The 22,657-nt window shown below is 44.8% G+C and overlaps 1 protein-coding gene and 1 pseudogene across 3 annotated transcripts in view; one reads left to right on the top strand and one right to left on the bottom strand.

Moving 5' to 3' along the window:
- The window catches only part of LOC124721660 (gelsolin, cytoplasmic), a 305,692-nt gene extending 286,598 nt beyond the window's left edge, over positions 1-19,094 (bottom strand). For all 3 annotated transcript variants that reach the window (XM_047246729.1, XM_047246728.1, XM_047246730.1), the window contains exon 1: positions 18,989-19,094. In XM_047246729.1, coding sequence (XP_047102685.1) covers positions 18,989-19,051 — 63 coding nt within the window. In that variant the 5' untranslated portion in view covers positions 19,052-19,094. The remainder of the gene's footprint in view (positions 1-18,988) is intronic.
- A 3,239-nt stretch (positions 19,095-22,333) lies between these two features.
- Positions 22,334-22,451, top strand: LOC124723452 (annotated as a pseudogene).
- Positions 22,452-22,657: the final 206 nt, after the last annotated feature.

A 22,657-nucleotide genomic window follows, 5' to 3' on the forward strand; every position in this document is an offset into this window, starting at 1 on the left:
TACTACGTCAATCCTATCTGGTAAAGATCCCATACCGCGCAACAGTTTTCTAAAAGAGGACGGACAAACGTAGCGTACGCAGTCTCTTTAGTAGATCTGTTACATTTTTTAAGTGTCCTGCCAATAAAACGCAGTCTTTGGTTAGCCATCCAACAACATTATCAATGTGCTCCTTCCAATTTAAGTTGTTCGTAATTTTAATTCCTAGGTATTTATTGGAATTTATGGCCTTTAGATTTCACTGATTTATCTTGTAATCTAAGTTTCACGGATTTCTTTTGGCACTCATGGTGATGACCTCACACTTTTCGTTATTTAGGGTCAACTGTTAATTTTTGCAACCTACAGATATCTTTTCTAAATCTGTTTTGAAATTTGTTTGGATCTTCTGATGACTTCACTTGTCGATGAACGACAGTGTCATCTGCAAACAATCCAAGGCGGCTGCTCAGATTGTCTCCCAGTTCCCTTATATACACAAATCAAAAAAGTTTTTCCATCACCTCTGTTCCGGAACCTGTACAGAAAAATTGGAATGGAGATCAAATTAAACATCATTTCCGCTCTTTTTATTGCTCACGAAAACCACACATTGCATGTTGTACCACCATACAGCGAGACCTTCAGAAGTGGTGGTCATGATTGCTGTACACACCTGTATCTATAATACCCAGTAGCACGTTCTCTTACACTGATCCATGCCTGTATTCGTCGTGACATACTATCCACAAGTTCATCAAGGCACTGTTGGTCCACATTGTCCCACTCCTCAACGGCGATTCGGCGTAGAACCCTGACAGTGGTTTGCCGATCACGTTATTCATAAACAGCCTTTTTCAATCTATCCCAGGCATGTTCGATAGGGTTCATGTCTGGAAAACATGCTGGCCACTTTAGTTGAGCGATGTCGTTGTCCTGAAGGAAGCCATTCACAATATGTGCACGATGGGGGCGTCCATGAAGCCGAATGGCTCGCCAATATGTTGTCGATATGGTTGCACTATTGGCCGGAAGATGGCACTCACGTATCTTATAGCCGTTACGGCGCCTTCCATGACCGTCAGCGGCGTACGTCGGCCCCACATAAGGCCACGCCAAAACAGTAGGGAACCTCCACCTTGCTACACTCTCTGGACAGTGTGTCTAAGGCGTTCAGCCTTACCGGGTTACCTGCAAACACGTCTCCGACGATTGTCTGGTTAAAGGCACATACGACACTCATCGGTGAAGAGAACGAGATGCCAATCCTGAGCGGTCCATTTCGTATGTTGTTGGACCCATCTGTACCGTGCTGTATGGTGTCGTGGTTGCAAAAAAAGATGGACATCGCCATGGACGTCGGGAATGAAGTTGCGCATCATGCAGCCTATTGCGCCCAGTTTGAGTCTTAGCATGACGTCCTGTGGCTGCACGAGAAACATTATTCAACATGGTGGAGTTGCTGTCAGGGTTCCTCCCAGCCATAATACCTAGGTAGCGGTCATCCACTGCAGTAGCAACCCTTGAGCGGTGTGAGCGAGGCAGTTCCTGTCTCTCTGCATCTCCTTCATGTCTGAACAACATCGCTTTGGCTCACTCAGAAACGCGTGGACACTTCCCTTGTTGAGAGCTCTTCCTGGCACAAAGTAACAATGCGGACGCGATCGAACCGCGGTATTGACCGTTTAGGCATGGTTGAACTACAGACAACAGGAGCGGTGTACCTCCTTCCTGGTAGAATGACTGGAACTGATCGGCTGTCGGACCCCCTCCGTCTAATACGAGCTGCTAATGCATGGTTGTTTACATCTTTGAGCGGGTGTAGTGACATCTCTGAACAGTCAAAGGGACTGTGTTATACAATATCCGCAGTCAACGTCTATCTTCAGGATTTCTGGGAACTGGGGCGATAAACTTTTATGATATGTGTAGATACGGAACAAAAAAGGGCCTATAACGCTACCTTGGGGAACGCCAGAAATCACTTGTGTTTTACTCTACGATTTTCTAACAATTACTACGAACTGTGACCTCTGACAAGAAATCACAAATCCAGAAACATAACGGTATTTCGTAAGCACACAATTTCACTACAAGCCGCTCGTGTGGGGCAGTGTCAAAAGCGTTCTGGAAATCTAGAAATACGGAGTGAATTTGAAATCCCTTTTCAATAGCACTCAACACTTCGTGTGAGTGCCGCGCGTGATTAGCCGAGCGGTCTGAGGCGCTGCTGTCATGGACTGTGCTGCTGGTCCCGGCGGAGGTTCGAGTCCTCCCTCGGGCATGGGTGTGTGTGTTTGTGTCCTTAGGATAATTTAGGTTAAGTAGTTTGTAGGCTTATGGACTGATGACCTTAGCAGTAAGTCCCGTAAGATTTCACACACATTTTTTAACTTCGTTTGAGTAAAGAGCTAGCTGTGTTTCACAAGAGCGATGTTTTCGAAATCCGTGTCGACTGTGCGCCAATAGACAGTTTTCTGCAAAGTAATTCATAGTGATCGAACACAGCAGATGTTCCAAAATCCTACTGCATATCGACGTTAATGATATGGGCCTCGAATTTAGTGGATTAATCTTACTACTTTTTTGAATAATGGTGTGACCTGTGCAACTTTTCAGTCTTTGGGTACACATATTTCGTCGAGCGAGCGGTTGTATATGGGGCTATTGCATCAGCATATTCTCAAAGGAACCTAACTGGTTTACATTCTGGACCGGAAGACGTACTTTTGTTAAGTGATTTAAGTTGCTTCACTACTCCGAGGATATCTATGTCTAAGTTACTCATGTTGGCAGCTGTTCTTCATAGGAATTCTGGAATATTTACTTCGTCTTCCCTGGTGAAGGAATTTAGGAAACACAGCTAGCTCTTTACTCAAACGAAGTTAAAAAATGTGTGTGAAATCTTACGGGACTTACTGCTAAGGTCATCAGTCCATAAGCCTTGTCGTCGATAGTATTTCCACTGCTATCGCGCAGAAAAGGCATTGATTGAGTCTTCCCTCTAGCATACTTCACATACGACATAATATCTTTGGATTTTCGTTGTGGAAACTATTATAAGCATATCTTATTGAAGTCCGCGCTAAATTTCGAGCTTCTGTAAGAGATCCCAAATGTGATATTTTGCGTCTGTTTAAATTCGGCGTGTTTTCTATTTTCGTTGTTTCTGCAACAATGTTATGACCAGATATTTACATGAACTAAATGCTGCTCTAGTACGATTCGCTTCCCAAGCGTTTCTGTGAAATCTAGGATTAATTTTTACGGGCGTTGACGCTGCAGGCTGAAAGCGTGGACAGAACGCGGCCTGGCGTTGCAGGTCAGGGGGCTGCGCATGGCGGAGGTGTGCAGGGGGAGCGACTGCTGCTGTTGCCGCGTCAGCTGCCACACTGAGGAAGTGGCCCAATACTCTTCAAGCAGTTCGCAGGTGCAGTGCGGTAAGTCAGCTGTGCCTTCCGGCACCTGCTGCTTCAGCCGCTTGCGCATGAACACTGTAGTTAAACGCTACCTCAAGTGCTCACGGCCAAGTGAGACAGATGCAAATCTGTTGTGAAAAAACCCGGCGCCGTTCACTGCGACAGGCCCGTGGACGCCACGTCAAGTCTTGGTCAAGGCCGCGCTGTGACTGACACTGCAATTACGAGCATTTCAGCGACGCGGCCTGGCTGTCGTGGCTCAATGCCACAGGCCGCGTTCTGTCTGGCCAGGCTTTCGAGACAAAACTGTCCACTGTGTGTTCGAGACTGATCTCCACTATACTTTACCTGGATTATACCACTATGATTACGTTAAAGGAAGGAAGATTGGGTTTATCGTACAGTCGACACTGAGGTTACTAGAGACGGAGCACAAGCTCTGTGCCAATGACGGGGAAGGAAGTCGACCGTGCCATTTCAAGCGAACTTCCCCGGCGTTTGCCTGTAGCGATTTAGGGACATCACAGAAAACCGTCGTCCTCCCGAATATGAGCTCAATGTGTTAACCACTGTGCCATCTCGCTCGGTATGTGATATTAGATTATGCGTTTTCGTTTTCTGCGTTGGTATTCCGGTTAATATGGGTTTAATATGGGTTTATTTACCCATTGCGATTTTTTATTTGTAGTTCATTGTTACTGACCTCACGTATTGTCATTTGGAGATAGTGAGCGGGTCTGTGGACGCTAGACAACAGAGTGTCATTTCCGACATGTTTCTGTGACTTCAATAGAGGGGTGACAGCACAAGAGGTATCCAGAAATATTTGCGCTGTGTATGGGATTAATGACATTAGAGCATGGCAAGAAAATGGTTTTCTCGTTTGAAGGAGGATAGTATTGACATTAGTGACTCCATGTTCAGGAAGACCTTCGCGGTTTGATGAAGATTGTTTAAACGCATTAATCCACAGTGATACACACCAGTGTACTCGAGAACTGACAAATTTGATGAACTGTGATCTTTCCAGCATCATGCGACATTTGCATGCCACTGGGGAAGGTTCAGAAATCGAGGTTTGGGTATCGCATGCTCTAAGCCAAAATCACAAAAATCAGTCTGTGACCATAAGTGCATCTTTGCTTGCTCGTCATTGATTGGCTCGTGTACAACTATCATTCCTACCCTGTATCGTTCCTGGTAAATATAAATGGTGTCTTTCTGCTAACACAAGGAAAAGAAAGCAAAACGAACCCTCCGTACAAAGACCTGCGTGCATCCACAAGAGATTATGTTACGCATCTGGTGGAACAGCGACGGTATGGTGTACTGAGAATTGATTCCCTGAGGTGTAACCATCACTGCTGACATTTATCGCCAACAACTGAGACCTCTTGCGAACGTAATTCAAGAACAAAATGGTTCAAATGGCTCTGAGCACTATGGGACTCAACAGCTGTGGTCATAAGTCACCTAGAACTTAGAACTACTTAAACCTAACTAACCTAAGGACATCACACACATCCATGCCCGAGGCAGGATTCGAACCTGCGACTGTAGCAGTCGCGCGGTTCCTGACTGAGCGCCTAGAACCGCTAGACCACCGCGGCCGGCAATTCAAGAACAACGACCAGGAAGACTGCATGAATGATGCTTCTCCACGGTAACGCCCGCCCGCATTCTGGTAGACTTACAAAAAAACCCGCACAAGAATTGGGTCGGTAAATCATCCCGCACCCACATTATTCACCTGATGCTGCGCCCTCTCTATCTAACAACCTTCAAAACACGTCCTTTCCAGATAAAAATGCGCTCCGAACGTGGCTCGGTGAGTTCTTCGCCTCAAAACCACGTGATTTCTACAGTCGCGGAATCGGGAAGTCACCCCAGCGTGGGCGGACTGTTTTAAGTAGTGAAGGACAATATAATACTAATGACTAAAATGTCTAGTATATGCATCTGTTGTGTTTATTAAACTTACGGGAAAACACTAAGAACGTATGTACCAAACCAATTTAATTATTATCATTCCTTTCCGAAGAAAGGATCCGTTACGGCGATTGAAATGTAATGCACAGTTTTCCAAACTGTTCCGCGGAAGATGTTTTTCGCAGAGCACTTATTTTTCCGACATTCCGACGACATTTATTTTTAAAAATTTTGTTATGATTTCTGTATTATTAGTTATGATTAAATTTTAAGTGCTCACTGAACAAAACAAATTATTTTTAAGAAATTTATTAACTTTCAAAATAAACAAGGTGTTCTGTCAGTGTAGCTAGCTTCTCTAAGTGTTCCATCAGAGGATAAGTTATGAAACCCCTGGTTTAATGTATGAGTAGAAAAAAATTGCCAGACGGAGTAGGGGAATAAGTCTAGTCTGCAACCTCAGCTGGTTGTGCTACAGCAGCTGCTCCGCTTCTGGCACTTTGGTATGATATCCAACAAGCTCGCAAGATTACCAGTATCTTATTTCTCGGAAACGCTTGGGCAGTGCATTTCACATTCAATTAATGCTGTTATTGGTATGTACTAGAAACGTACGAAAGATAAGCAAAGTCGGTGACCCGTTTGTTTTATGCTTCACATTTCAACCAGCCTACGCTTAAATTCAAATGGCTCTGAGCACTATGGGACTTAACATCTGAGGTCATCAGTCCCCTAGAACTTAGAACTACTTAAACCTAACTAACCTAAGGACATCAGACACGTCTATGCCCGAGGCAGGATTCGAACCTGCGACCGTAGCAGTCGCGCGGTTCCAGACTGAAGCACCTAGAACCACTCGGCCAGTACGGCCGGCCTACGCTTAAGTCCAGTCTGCAGGTAGTAACAGTATCAACCTTATTGAAATGAAAATGCTAGAAAAGCTTGTTAGAACAAGGAAGTATAGCACTTAAAAGTAACTGAAATTACCTAAACTGAATCAGAGAAAAAAAGAACTTGACATGCAAACATACAGGGCCAGTATCTCCCATTCTCAATGACGTTGAAACGTGTGCCTGTTACTACAAAGCATTCCGAGGTATATTTCGCACATTCATAGACAAGAAAACAGGCACTTTGTCTTCTCCATTTTCCTGTCGCTTATTTGACAGCTGTGATGGTCAATTTCTGATATCCATACACATTTCGAACAAAAATTCTATGAAATAGATTTCAAAAACTGTCCTTCGAAACCTAGGCTACAAGAAAGCCATTTCTGATCGCATCTGGCGCTTTGGGGAGCAATGCTGTCAATGTCTCAACTATAACTATTCTTGTTGAATACGTTACAGGTGTATCATATGCAGATTTAGTTGGTTTAGTGAGACTGGTGATAGAAAACGTCAGTTTCCATTTGATTTGCACTACAGTTGTTTCATCACGTAAATAATTTACTAACCGAAATGATGACAGAAAAACGCTGGCCAGGTACAGGAAGGCCATGTAATATTCGGGCGTGGGACGCGTTCCTGTAACCTTGCCTTTCATGGCCAATGTTCTTACCAACTTAAGTATCCAAGGCACGACTCATGCTCCGCCCTCACACATTTACAGTTCTTGTCTAGCACAGTTTTAATCTGCCAAAGAAGTTTCAAAACAGCACATACCCCGCTGTAGAGTGAAATATTCATTCTCGGAACATTTATCTAGGTTGTGCCACTCCGCTCTATCTCTCCTTCCGAAAGTTCCGGTCCAGCAAGAAAGCACGAAAACTTCGGTGAACTTTTGAGGTGGAAGTGAAGCTATGAGGGCGGATCGTGACTCGTGTCTGGATAGTTCAGCTGGAAAACCATAGCCCGCTAAAGGCAATGTTGTGCATTCTAGTTTCTCAGCAGCATGCAGATTTAATATGCCTGGATAGTTGAACTCTAGTTGTTCAAACGGGTATAAGAGAACTTCCAAGTGAAGATTCCATGCCTGCCTAGAAGCCGGGGAAGTCACACAATCACTGATTATGCAGTAGTACCTTTTACAAGCTATGTAGATAGCAGAATTAAAACAAAATGCGTACCTTTGTTTTCAATTTTTTCGTCTCAGCTTATCAACAACGCAATTTGCACAACGTATTTTACACTTTCCGGTAATATGCTATAAACACGAAAAGTGTGCAGTGCTGTTAGTTTTATTATTTCCACACAAAATCATTAGCTACAGGTTTTAAAAGTCAATTTTGTAACTCTTTCAGTCCTCAATTACGTAGCATTTATTTGAATAATGTGTACTGCCGTATCCTCTCCAACCTGTGACAAATTCAATGCTTAGTTTTTAACTACCAGAAGCCACAGCCCGTTGTAGACATGTGTATTTTTCTCTGAGTTTTAATGTATATAATAAAAGTCCCCCGACAGACACGCTTTCGTTAATAATATTTCAGTGGTGGAACGGCCTCTTCACATAAGTAATGCGGTATTGCAATAGTCATTAAGTTTTTCTTTGCACTGAGAAGTGTTTCGGTATAGTGCAAATGCTGAATGCAAATATTACTTCTTATTCTAAAAATTTAAGGAATATGGGGCCGTTTAGAGATTTGCTTTCGGCGGAGTATTTCGGACTTAATATGCTATAAAAAGTAAAAAAATGTGGCTGCTGTGGGTTCGGTCGTACTGAGATACGCGGCTCAGTGGTTAAGCACTGGCGGCGCGGATTTCAAATCTCCGTCCAAATTTATCTTTCCGCGATTTCCTGTAATCCTTATGGCGCACAGGCTATTCCTGGAGAGATTCATTTGAAATGCACACTTCTGATGACTATCGCCATACCTTATTTATTTGGGTTGTCTTCTATCTCTAGTGTATCGTTGCCAGGACAAACTCTAATAATCTTCCTTCCTTTCCTCATTTTCTTCGTAATGAAGACTCACGGAAACTACCTACATTTAACCTAACGGTCATGTATAAGCTACCCTTTTTCTTTTCCTAGCGCTTATTCAGCAGGAAAAAGAATAACGTTCTGTCGACCTCGGCGTCGTTTGTGATGTACCGGTTCAGATACGAGTAAACGACATTTTCAAAGTGAATACTCTGAACTATGATGATCGTACAGGGCACTGAACTTCACTTCTGGAAACAAGTTCAGCGACTTACTCATTACGTCAGCTACCCACTATTTTATCGTGTCCACATTCTGCTCGTTAGCCTGCCGCAATGCGCATCGCCCAGGCCACAATTAGGACTGACTACACATATCTGGCATCACATTATGTTATCTAAAATTATGCGCGCGATAGTGTGTGTGTGTGTGTGTGTGTGTGTGTGTGTGTGTGTGTCCAAAAAACCTATAAATTTCTAGAATTCACGAAACTGCTTCTCTTTTCGTTTAAATGATTTTATGTCTTCCAAGGCAAGTTCATACAGATATTTCTTGATTCTTCTGTCCCACCTCTCTCTCTCTCTCTCTCACACACACACACACACACACACACACACACACACACACACACACACACAACGTCCTCCTTTCAAGATGTGTTGTGTCTGAGTAGCAACAAATAAAGTTAGATTAAATGAAGCTCCAAATGTTAAGTACTCTGTTATTGACATTGTGGCTGTAGAATACATACTTTCAATAAAAAAAATTTAAAAATGACCCGGAATCACGCTGCGTTAAAATAATGGATTTAACGTCAGCTCCGTGTCATATTGGGGTGCTCAAAACTAAGCAGAATTAATGGATGCGTCAGTTAAGAGACCGTATGAAAACTATCAGTAGTCCTTTGATGTCTTAGGACTTAGCATATACTAGTAGTCAACCTGTCTTATACATACGCCTGCGACTGCCTCAGAAGCGTAAGACGAAGAAACTTACGACAGTTTGCAGCGGCTGGTCCCGACGCTTATCCGAGATCTAGTTACGCCGATCCCCGCGGAGGAGAACAAAGCCGGCACGCCTCACCGAAGGTCAGAGCTTCAAATCCCGCCCGCAGGCGGCTGAGTCAGCCGGTTCTCCTTGGGTGACCTCCGCCGCACCGCTGCGAGCGTCAGCCGTAACAGCCGAAAACCACCAAGTGAGGCTAACATTTCATTTATCCCGTTTCCCACAGTAAAGCCGTTTCAATATGTTCATACACTCTTACATTTGACGCCATAATTAAAGGTCTTTGTTTGGATTCCTGCTTTGCCGTTAGACTTCTACTGGCATGTTAGTTCGGCTTCCACCTTCGTTACTTATGTAGTATAAAACGAATCACGTTAGACTGCATACCTTTTATTTCCCCAATGTTTCATGGCATCTAAACTAGGTTTTCGGAAAATAATATGTACAGGCACGTAATACTGTACCTTGGAAATACAAGAATGCCAGACTAATCCCTTGCCTACGAGTCTGTGCTTACATACACGCACTGGAGTCTTGTTACGTTGCATATATGCTGCAGCAACGCCTTCAAACGGAAACTTTTTGGTCGCCCCTTGTAAGTCTCTGGTTGGTTTAAAAGGAGGGGAGGGGGGGGGGGAGAATTGCGAGATCATCGGTTCCTTGTTTCCGCTAAAATAATTACAAAAGGGAAAGAAGAAAAAGGACACGTACAGCACAATAACAGGAGAAAGGAAGAACCAGAAGAACGACAGAAGGACAACCAACACTACGATGAACAAAACAGGAAAAGAAAGCCACAGAGAGAAGCAAGAAACAGGTAGAGAAGGTAAAAACAAGAGAGCAGATGACCGTGGCTGGCCGACCACGAGAATAAAAAAGAAACATCCAGCCACTCTGCGACACATTAAAACATCCACCCTACAAGCATTAGAGTGGAGAACACAAAGGGGCAAACGACATGCGCTACAACTTATACAGAATGACAAAATGGTTCAAATGGCTCTGAGCGCTATGGGACTGAACATCTGAGGTCATCAGTCCCCTAGAACTTAGAGCTACTTAAACCTAACTAACCTAAGGACGGCACACACATCCATACCCGAGGCAGGATTCGAACCTGTAGCGCCTAGAACCGCTCGGCCACCCCGGCCGGCTAGAATGATAAAACCCACCGTCACGTCTAAAACGTAAAACTAAATTAGCTGATGAGGCGTTGTCAGCTAAAATTAATGGCAACGAGTCCGGTAATTGAAGATTACGTCGCAGGGCAGCCAAATGAGGACAGCTCACCTCACCAAGATATGGGGTACTGTCAGCCGGGCGCCGCACCGACATTTGAGGTGGGTCATTACGGTGCAGGAGGTAGCCGTGCGTCACCCTAATGCGGAGCCGGCAGAGAACAACGTAGTTCCCGTGAGAGGCCCGCTTGGAGGACTGCCACACATTCGTAGTCTCCTTAATGGCACGCAGTTTGTTGTGCGTACTTTGTGCGTGCTGAGTTATGCCATCTCGTCTCCCACAGCCGCAAAACCTTGCGGCGGAGTACAGAATACAGGTCAGTTATAGAGAAGCCGATCTCCATAAGCGGTTTCCGCGTAGCCTGCTTGGCCGGCCTGTCGGCAAGTTGCCTGCGATTCCGACGTGACCTCGGGTTCAGACAAACACCACTGAACGGTTGGACCGTTCCAGGGCATAGATGGACTCCTGGATAGTCGCTGTCTCTGCCAGTAAGCACAGTGCCACCCCACATGGGGTTTTGGGCGTTAAAATCTTTCAAAAGTAGGTAAGGTTTAGAGAGTTGATCAATCAGTGTAGTTAATACATTCAGGGATACTGAACCATCTGGAGGAAGATATACATTGCAGGCAGTTATTTCCTGAGTCATCCTTATTCTGACAGCCACAACTTCAAGAGGGGTTTGAAGGGGTACAGTTTCACTACAGACTGAGTTTAGGACAAACGCAAACTCCACCTGATACTCGATTGTAGATGCTACAGTTCCTGTAGTATCCATTATAGCTGCAGAGGGCAGAGGTCCACACTGCTGGGAACCAGGTTTCCTGGAGGGCAATGCAGAAAGCAAGTGTAAAGCTTGCCAGTTGCCATAGCTCATCTAGGCAGTGGAAAAAAACCGCCGCAATTCCACTGGAGGATGACATCGTGCGCCGGCCGCGGTGGTCGAGCGGTTCTAGGCGCTTCAGTCCGGAACCGCGCGACTGCTACGGTCACAGGTTCGAATCCTGCCTTGGGCATGGATGTGTGTGATGTCCTTAGGTTAGTTAGGTTTAAGTAGTTCTAAGTTCTAGGGGACTGATGACGTCGATTGTTAAGTCCCATAGTGCTCAGTCATTTGAACCGTTTTGATGATATAGTGAGACTAGGAAGGCATGGAACATCCAATGAGGCAGTTTACGCCTCAGGGTCACCTGCTGCCACCGACTTATTGCCTGAGCAGTCTATATCCATTGTGTCCAAGGGTCCGGCGAGATCTAGGTCCTCAGTGGACGCCAGAATCTCCATCTCATCTGCGGACGCAGAGCTTCTAGGTAGTGGTGGTGTGTGATCCACCGTCATTCCCTTGGTCTTGGGGACCTTCTTTTAGGATTTCTCTCGCTGCTCCTTGAGTTTCCCTGACTGGGAGGACTTAACTGATTCAGTCTCCGGGACTGAGGATGAGTGTGAAGCCCTACTACCAGCTGCTTTTGGGCTCTTCACCCACTGGTGGGTGTCATCTTCCCCACTAGCAGAAATCTAGGAACGGATTGACCTAAGGGACCCCTTCCTAGAGAGAGGAGCCGAAGAAGACTTACGCTTCTGTGGCTCAGAGGTGGAGACATATCCCCGATGGTTGGGGGCGTTGCTCTCAAAGGGAGGGAGGTGCCCCCCACCATCAAGGGGGGGGGGGGCAGGTGTAGTCTTCTGGTTCTGAGAGGCGACAGGAATGCGAGGAACTGATGGGGGCGACAAATGTTCTGGTAGCGGCGATGTAAGAGGAGGTCATAGCCACAGAATGTAGGTGCATAAATTTCCTCTTAGCCTCAGTGTAGCTCAGTCGGTCCAGGGTCTTATATTCCATGATTTTCCTCTTTCTGTAAAATCCTGCAGTCTGGCGAGCTAGATGAATGATGCTACCTGCAGTTGACACAGATGGGAGGCGGGGCACAATGAGTATTGGGGTGAGATAGAAGGAAAACATATGGCCGAACTTCCAGCACTTAAAGCACCGCATCGGGGGAGGTATATATGGCTTGAAGTCACAGCAGTAGACCATCACCTTGATCTTCTCGGCAATGTGTTACCCTCTACGGCGAAGATGAGAGCACCGGTGGCAACCTGATTATCCCTCGGACCCCGATGGTCGCGCCGCACGAAATGAACACCTCTCTGCTCTTAAACGGCGCGCAGCTCGTCGTCAGACTGAAAAAGAAAGTCGCTGTGGAATATAATACCCTGGACCATATTTAAGCTCTTATGGGGCATGGTAACAGAAACCATCCCCACACTTGTCACAAGCGAGTAATGCCCGTGACTGGGCAGAGCACATTTTCGACAAGCCCTCCATCTCGCCAACCTTTTCCTCCAAATGCTCCACAAAAAACTGAGGCTTCATGGACATGAAGAGCCCCAGGTTTGTCCCGCCTGGCATACAATTTCTGTCTGCCACGAAGATTAAATGCAAAAGAGCAAAGATGGATTGCCTCTGTTCGCTTAAATTTTAAATAAGCAAAATGTAGCTTTCCAAAATGCACAATACTTTTATTTCGTAAATGTACTTCCATTGGTGTAAGTATAGGGTTTGATGATGTTTGTTGTGTGGGGCGCTCAACTGCGCGGTCATTAGCGCCCGTACAAAGTCCCAATTGTTACACAGTCCCATTTTTTCACGGTCCACTCTAGTCACTGTCGTAAATGATGTGGAGAAACTCTCTTACATACGAAGTACCGTGGTGAATAACCTCCACTGCCATCTTTAGCCTGGCGTTCCTCCCATGGTGTGGCCAGGAAGGGAAACGATTTGGGGCCATATTTCTTAACATTGAAGTTAGTCTTTGCTCGCTTAGAGACTGCTGGTGGCGAACCACCAACAAGGGATGACATACTACGCTTCATGGTGTGTCATCCGCCCTGATGCCACCCACTCCGACCACAGGCCCTCCCCACGGACGTCACTCAGCCTCTGCAAGGGCCACCTGGCAAGATGACCATTACCAGGGGTCTCGATGCCCCAGAGTGGCAGGCATCTACTCTTGGCATACGTGGAAAGTTAACGGCGCAGGCATCAGCAGAGCGATCCCTGTGTGGTCAGGGGGCTACAACCGACAGGGTATATGATGGCCCCACCACAACGGACTGGCTACTGTGCTGGATATGAGGTGCTAAGAAGTCCATGGTCATCGTCGGCGCAGAAAGAGACACTGCATAGAGGATAGTGGAAAACGCACGCAGGAAGGTGTCATCGCCCAAGTGACAGAGAATGTGTGTGACTGCAATGCGACGACGAGAAAGTGGGCTAAAGATCTCAATGCACGATGGACATGATGCACCATGTAAGGCGCTTTTCCCCAATTGGCTCGCTCTTCGGGAAAATTTAGAAAGATGGAGGTCAAACCCGACAGGGGGCCATCAGATAAAGGCCGAAACGTGTGAGACTCCTTTTAGTTGCCTCTTACGACAGGCAGGAATACCTTGGGCCTATTCTAACCTCCATACCCGCAGGGGGGTTGTAAGTCTTTCCGATCCGCAATATCACTGAGGCAAAAGAGATTGCTGATTTAATAGCAGGTAGGGCCAACATCCAGTAATAAGGTCAATTTAGTACGGCATTTGAAGAAATGACATCATATCCGTTGAAATCTCTGAACTACACCAAACTGTCTGACAATGACCGAGGCTAATAGCAAATATTTAACCTTGTAAAGTAAAGTATCAGAATGTCGTTCGTGGTAGTACTTATAGTATTGAAAGGCTTATACAGGGTGACTTATCGAATTATATGAAGAAAATGTAAATTAGTTACAAACTACGGCGTGCACACACTTTATTCAACATGTAAAAGTCACTACAGATATTCGGGTTTGGGTTACATGTTCCATATGTCTGCCATCATTGGTAATGTGGCGCAGACGGATAGCGAAATTCTGCATGACCCGCTGAAGTGTCAGAACATCGATTTATGTACCTCCTAAACCGCTGTTTTCAACTCAGTAATGGTTTTGGAGTTATTGCTATACGACTTGTCTCTAATATGGCCCCACAAAAAGGAGTCATGTGTTCAGGTCTGGAGAATGTGGCGCAAATGAGGCCCATGCCAGAGGCCACTGGATACCCCAGAGCCAGAGCCAGAGTGCGGTCCCCAAAGTACTCCTTCTGGACGTCAAACACTACTGCTTCGATGGGATCGAGCTCCGCCTTGCACGAACGACGTCTTGTCGAAATCAGGGTCACTCTGGATAATGGGGGTGAAATCATCTTCCAAAACCTTCACGGATCTTTCGGTAATCACCGTGACATCAAGGAATATCGCAGCGATTATTCCTTGACTGGAAGTCGCACACCACACAATCACCCGTTGAGGGTGACTTCTCGATCGCGAAATGTGGATTCTCAGTCCCCCAAATGCGTCAATTTCGCTTACTGATACACCCATCCAAATGAAAGTCGGCCTCGTCGCTAAACCAAACCATGCATGAGCATACTAAATCCATCATGCCCCGTCGCTAACCGTGCAGCTTGAACGTCCCAACGCAAGACCGTTCAGAAGTTCTGACGATTTTATTTCATATAGTTCAATAATTGTCACCCTGTATCTGTCTCCAGCTTGTGGTCTAGTGGTTAGCGTTGCTGCCTCTGGATCATGGGGTCCCGGTTTCGATTCCCGGCCGGGTTGGGGATTGGGTGTTATCATTTCATCATCAGCACCACCATTTACGACAGTGGCTAGAGTGGACTGTGAAAAAAATGGGACTGTGTAACAATTGGGACTTTGTACGGGCGTTGATGACCGCGCAGTTGAGCGCCCCACACAACAAACCTGATCAGACCCTATATTTAGGCCAACGGAAGTACATTTATGAAATAAAAGCATTTTGCATTTTGGAAGGCTACATTTTTCTTATTTGAAATTTAAGGGAACAGTCAGTCCATCTTTGCTCTTTATTTTTTCACGCGCAAATGCGGGGTCTCTCTCTCTCTCTCTCTCTCTCTCTCTCTAGTTTTTAAGCAACACCTACGAACCAGCCCAAAAGCTTCACATCTGCTAGTACCTCTTCTACCTTCCAAACTTCACAGAAGCTATCCAGCATGTCTTGTTGAGTCAACAATTTTAGAAGAAACGATAGTTCAGATAAATGGCTTATCCACAGCCTATGGGATTAATTATGGACAGAAATCCCTAGGCTATGGTAAGCCATTTCTGTGTTATATCAATTCTTCCAGAAGTGTTTGTCCCGCAAAGTACGTAGGCCAAGTTCTATGAAGTTTGGAAAGTAGGAGATTAGATACTGGCGGAAGTGAAGCTGTGAGGGCGGGTCGCGAGTCATCCTTGATAGCTCGGTCGGTGGAGCACTTGCCTGCGACAGATGTCACGGGTTCCGCACGCAGTTTTAATCCGTCAGGCACTTTCAAATTAGCGCACACTCCATTGAAAACTGAAAATTCATTCTCTTGGATTGTTTCTACAAAATTTAATTCAGTCGTACGACTAAAATCAACATGTGGGGCCGGATATGCAAAATTGTATGCATGGCACATTGGGGGTCCATGTGCGTACATCTATATGAAACCGTCTTAACGAAGCAATCGAAAAATCGTTCATGTGGGCCCAACCGTAAATCTAAATCAACATCTGTATCTAGACGTCGCGCAAGCCACCTCATGGAATCTGACGATGGTTATTTCAGGCACCACTACTATTTCTTCCCTGTACCTACTTATTTTGCAGATAGTGTTGGAGAGAAAAAAAAAAACATCGTTGGCAAGCCTAAATGCAATGAATGTCCCTCTATGCTGTCAGTCGCTTCCGAGATGTATGTGAGAGGAAGTGCAATTTTTCTTGCCTCTTCTTTAAGCTTTGTTTCTCTGGATTTCGACAGTAGAACGCTTCAGTGAGGAACATTGCTTTTCATAGCTTCTGACAACACTGTTCTGCTTCTGTGATGACTAGATAGAACGAACCAGTGAGAGTATGATTCTCTTTAGATATTTCGATCTTCATATCACTCATATTGTATGGATCCCACAATAACGAGTAATATTCGAGAATCTAAGAACAAGTTTTGTATGTCACATCTTCCCCAAGTAAATCTCAGTTACTAAAGATTCTTCCAAAGAATTTCAGTTTGTTATTTGCCTAACCAAAAACTAATTTTGTGTGATCGTTCACGCTAATATCTCTGGATACACACTGATTACGGTTGTGACTGATCGCAGAGTGTGTAATACAATAACGAGAGACCCTTTCGTTTATCGAACAGCTATTTCAGTCATTTAGTACTAGGGAGTTCTGCAGCGGATGCCATATAATTTTCTTCCGAAAGGAGTTTCTTCCCAGTGTTTAGTCTGTCATAGCAGGTACAATAATCAGACTACGCGGTAGTAGTTGTGCACGAGTGAAAAAATGAACTCTGCAACAATACACTGCAGATGGATGTCATTCGATTACAAAAATATTTTACATATTACGACTAGAAAGAAATATTAATTCTGCCTGTTTTATAAACGCTAAAACTTTTCTGTAACGTGGTGAGTCAATTTGGTAGGTATCCAAAAGAAGCAATGGTATGGCGTACTTTATTTATCAATTATAAAAACATTTCGGCTGCCGAAACTGTGCCAGCAGACGTTCCACATTTCCCATTTAAATTAATTTGTACATGCGATAACTCGGAAAATCTTAACACAGAAACCTGTTATGGAGGAAACATGGATTGAAACATCCTAAGACTTATAAGTAAATCAATCTTTCTAGTCTGATAAAACGTTTACTACTGCGGACTGACTATAGGATTGTTGCGACAAACTCACTTCATGTTTAGTGACAGTGCTAAAAAAATGTTCATTTCAACAGCTAAATTCTGCTCAGTTTTGCTGCGTGAATGCCGTACAGTGCCCCATTTTAGTGTAACGCGAAGACACACACGAAAACATTGCAGCGGAAGCCATTGTTGCACCTGTGATTTCGCCAAATTAAATAGCTTAAAATGTCAAAACATCTGCAGCGTGGTGCGCACAGTTGCACAACAGAGCATTTAGCTGGCTCTCCCCAACCTGTGGCTTACTAACGCGTTGCGTTATCGTTATATTAGCGTATACAGATAGGAAAGGGCCTTACAAGATGTAAACACCTGTGCTGCGGAAACAAACCTATTCTTCGGATGCATATTTATTGTGGGAAAGCATTTACTGACAAGAGGACGATATGTCAGGCTGTCATACGAAGTAATTTGTCAACAATGCACAACAAGGCCAGCTACATCCACAGGCGTGCTAGTTTACACTACAGGGACTCAGTCATCCACAACACACATTAACAAGAGAGGATACCATTGGGATCGCAGCGCGCTTGAGTTTGTCAGGGACACAAGACTTGCACAAGTGGGTGTTGCCGCGGTTCTTCCAGCAACGATTACATTTGTGTTATGAATACAAACTAACAGCACTTCCTTACCGAAATACTACATTAATTCCTTTTTTGTATTGACTGCACGGTAATTCAAAGAAGATGAGCTGTCGCAATGCAACGCATTTCTCCGACAGTGGCTATTAATGTGAAATGATGCGTCAAACTTTAACAATTTAAGTTAGTATATTTGTTATTTATATAATTCTCACAGCCCAGCCCCAGTTTCTGTGATCAGGAACTGAAGGGATTGAGTAGGATTGTCACGAACGACAGATTTATTCCTACAATACGTTTGACATTTTCTGGAAATTTTTCGGCGAGAAAAAGACGGCAACGTGGTTAAAGCATAATATGAGCAACATTACTTCATCTATTATAAACAATGTATTTTTCCGAAGCCTAGAACTGTCAATTACTTAAAACAGTACGTTATTGTAACATTTACGTTTTTCATTGGTAGTGTCACGCGTTTCTGGAAATCATTCCTATTTTTTAGTACTGTAGAAATTCACATTAGTGTTGGATGTCATATCTGCAAGTGTGGTGTTCTGCTTCTCTTGCCCTGTGTCGTCTTTATATGATCTTACGTTACTGTACCGTCTCCACTAGGCAGAAGTCCATAAAAACGCAGAACATCATTCACACTGTTTATCACAATATGTTATGATTTAACATAAAGTAAACAGTGTGGACGACGTTTTGCATATGTGCGATTTTCTGCATACTGAAGTAGTCACAATAACTGAAGATCATAAAAACACGTCTGCAGGGTGAGTGAAGCAGAACAGTGCACACACACACACACACACACACACACACACACACACACACACACACACACAACAAATGCTACGGTAAATTCCATAGCACTTGAAAATGAGACTTTCCCGACACGCGTTGTGCTATATATGAAAAAAAAAAAGTTTATCTAGTGCAGAAATTAAGTATTTACATATTACTGTTGGGTATTCAGAAGCGTGCAATATGTTTCCTCTTAGCAATGTAGCATTTCTGTAATTTTTTGAAGTATTCTAATTTTAATTACATATTTGACAACCTCGCGAGTGAAATGATCTTCAATGAAGCAGTGAACACCTGATTCTAGAAAAAAATGTTCCATCTTTTACGTAACTGCTTTGTTATTAAACATTAGTGACAGCTCGCTACTCACCTCGATTCTCCATACGGCGATGCCAGCCTGTTTGCCGGCGTCCTCGAATGCTGGTGGCACCATGGCAGCAGACGCAGCTATGACCTGTCTCGCCGGCTTCGCAGCTAGCAATGACGGCGCCGTCGCGACGCGCACCAGCCTTCGCGGCGCTGGTCCTACTGCGCATGCGCGAGAGCAGAGGCGTGGCCGCGCAGCGACTACTCGCCGCCACCGCCGCAGGACGCTCGGGGTTCACATACAGAGCGGCTCCTCGGGTTGATAGCAGAAAACTAGCGTCCAGGAGTGCTGCAGTCAATAACTCTAAGCATCGTGGCAGGTAATCGAAAAGAGGTTGGATATGCTGTTAGGTAATCCCTTCCACGCGAGATCGCAGACATCAACGCTGCTTGCTGGACTGCCGTGGCCGAAGACATGTTATACGGGCAATTTGTCAGGGAAGCGAAGCAATGGTATCAGTAATTCCTTGCTGCCTATAGCCGCTCACTTTCCACTCTAATTCCTGTACATTGAGTGGATCGTTCGTCTAATATACCGCGAGAGACAAAGCCAGTAGATATGGTCAGCGCAGTATATGGAGGCTGATGCGCAGTGCGCAGTTTTCGACTGAGGCGCTGGGCTCCTTTCGGAAGGAGAGGCCTTGCTTGTTCGCCTGCTTTCGGCTGGTCCGCGACACGCTGCGGTGACAGAATCTAAATGCACGCGCAAACGATTTTACAGAAAATATTCTGTGAAAGCATCTCATTTTTGCGGTACTTATAGCTTCGTGTGTCAGCTTTATGATGACGTGACCATTATTTCGTTAATGGTCATAGTTATTGTGATATCTACATTTAAGACACTACGTGAAATTCGAAAAAGTTTGCAAAGAAAAATAGGGGTCGTTATGATTTTATATTTGGTGCGTACGATATACCGGGTGATCAAAAAGTCAGTATAAATTTGAAAACTTAATAAACCACGGAATAATGTAGATAGAGAGGTAAAAATTGTCAAACATGCTTGGAATGAGGTTTTATTAGAACCACCCCATATTGCTAGACGCGCGAAAGATCTCTTGCGCACGTTGTTTGGTGATGATCGTGTGATCAGCCGCCACTTCCGTCATGCTTGGCCTCCCAGGTCCCCAGACCTCAGTCCGTGCGATTATTGGCTTTGGGGTTACCTGAAGTCGCAAGTGTGTCGTGATCGACCGACATCTCTAGGGATGCTGAAAGACAACATCCGACGCCAATGCCTCACCATAACTCCGGACATGCTTTACACAGCTGTTCACAACATTATTCCTCGACTACAGCTATTGTTGAGGAATGATGGTGGACATGTTGAGCATTTCCTGTAAAGAACATCATCTTTGCTTTGTCTTACTTTGTTATGCTAATTATTGCTTTTCTGATCAGATGAAGCGCCATCTGTCGGACATTTTTTGAACTTTTGTATTTTTTTTGGTTGTAATAAAACCCCATGTCATTCCAAGCATGTGTGCCAATTTGTACCTCTCTATCTACATTATTCCGTGATTTATTCAGTTTTCAAATTTATACTGACTTTTTGATCACCCAGTATGTTGCTGTCGCGCGCGCCAATGATAAAGCCAGAATGAAATATCTACAACATTCCTCATATTTCATAAACGGTTTCAGATATCGAAACGAGATTTTGGCAAATGACAGTATGCAAAGAGGAAAAACATTTTGCCATATGGTCGTTCCGATAACTACAGACTTTTTCAACGAAATAATGTAATTTTTAAGGGCCATCGATAGCTGGTAAAACGAGAAATGATGTGGGTAAAAAAAAAGTAAGTGAAGACGCTACACGTTTTTGTACAAAGGATGTGCTTTTCCACAAGCTGTCGTTACTTTTCATTAGCTTCTCAATTAACACACTTAATAAACCGCTGTTTCAGTATTCCCTCGCAACTGCGTCTGCACAACATGCTTGTGAGGTGACATTGTGTAAACTTCGCTGTGTTTCGGCAAAAGAAGCAAATTTTAACATGGTAACGAGAGAAATGTAGGTATTACTCAAAATACGCCACTCATGACGCATCTCTGTAAGATAAATGGGTAACAACCGAGACGAAAATAAATTGCTGCGTTTTCAGCGGAATTTTTTTTAGACAATAACCAACGTAGGGGTGCCAGGAGATCGTTTTGAGTGGTCACCATGCGGAAGTGGGCGTGGGCACTTACAAAAATCTGAGCAAAGACTTCAGTATGGAACGGCACTACCCCTCCAGCGGTCGGTATTTTCCCAACAGTAGCTCCCCACGCAACCTCCATCACTATCGTTCTACCCACGCGTGCCCTGCTGATGGCTCATCTACCGGCCACGTTACTCTGCGTGCCTCTGCCGGCGCCCAGTTTGACGCCGTGTTCGTTGATTTACGGAAGGAGTTCGATACAGTTCGCACTGCTACCTAATGAGCAAAACACGAGTGTACGGAATATCAGACCAGCTTCGTGACTGGATTAAAGAGTTTCCAGGAAACAGAATTTCATTTCAGACCAGCTCTGTGACTTGATTAAACAGTTTCCAGGAAACAGTGTTTCATTCTTAATGGCGAGAAATCTGCAGACGTACCCCTGGCGAATGTTACATGACTATTACTTTTCACAATATACAGGCTGGTTATAAACAATCTGAAAAGCTTGTCAGGACGTTGCAGGGTAGGTTGTGCTGACAAATAATTTTTAAGAAAAAAATTACCATTGACGTTAGTCAATCAGGCCGTTGCGCGCGCAGATTCAAGCGGCCGCCAGAGGCAGTGTCGCCAAACTTGTGCGTCGTTTGGTTTCCTATAGCCGAACAAGAGAGTGATACAAAAACGAGATGGGACTATAGTAAGAATCGAACCCGAGCCAGTCGTCTCGTGCGCAATCGTCTACACTATGGGAACAACTGACATTAACTGTACACGGAGGGACGGCCTGATTGCCTAAATTTAACGCTAATTAACTCGGAAACGGAGCAATGTATCGAATTTTTTAATGTAAAGATTACATTTCAGCGCCGACCAGAGTGGCCGAGCGGTTATAGGCGCTACAGTCTGGAACCGCCCGACCGCTACGGTCGCAGGTTCGAATCCTGCCTCGGGCATGGATGTGTGTGATGTCCTTAGGTTAGTTAGATTTAAGTAGTTCTAAGTTGTAGGGGACTGATGACCTCAGATGTTAAGTTCCATTAGTGCTCAGAGCCATTTGAACATTTTTTTTTTTTTTTTTTTTTTTTACAAACAACGCTGCAAAACCCTTACAAGTTCTTCCGACTGTTTATGACCATATGACCATTCTGTGTATAAACAGGGTGTTTGTTTCAATTTGAGACGTCTAGATATATCAAAAAGGCAACGGCCTTGCCGCAGTGGAAACACCGGTTCCCGTCAGATAACCGAAGTTAAGCGCTGTCGGGCGTGGCTGGTACTTGGATGGGTGACCGTCCAGGCCGCCATGGGCTGTTGCCATTTTTCGGGCTGCACTCAGCCTCATGATGCTAACTGAGGAGCTACTCGACCGAATAGTAGCGGCTTCGGTCAAAGAAAACCATCCTAACGACTGGGAGAGCGGTGTGCTGACCACACGCCCCTCCTACCACAATCTTCGGCTGAGGATGACACGGCGGTCGGATGGTCCCGATGGGCCACTTGTGGCCTGAAGACGGAGTGCTAAA

This window comes from Schistocerca piceifrons, chromosome X (genome assembly GCF_021461385.2).
Source record: "Schistocerca piceifrons isolate TAMUIC-IGC-003096 chromosome X, iqSchPice1.1, whole genome shotgun sequence".
NCBI classification, from domain to species: domain Eukaryota; kingdom Metazoa; phylum Arthropoda; class Insecta; order Orthoptera; family Acrididae; genus Schistocerca; species Schistocerca piceifrons.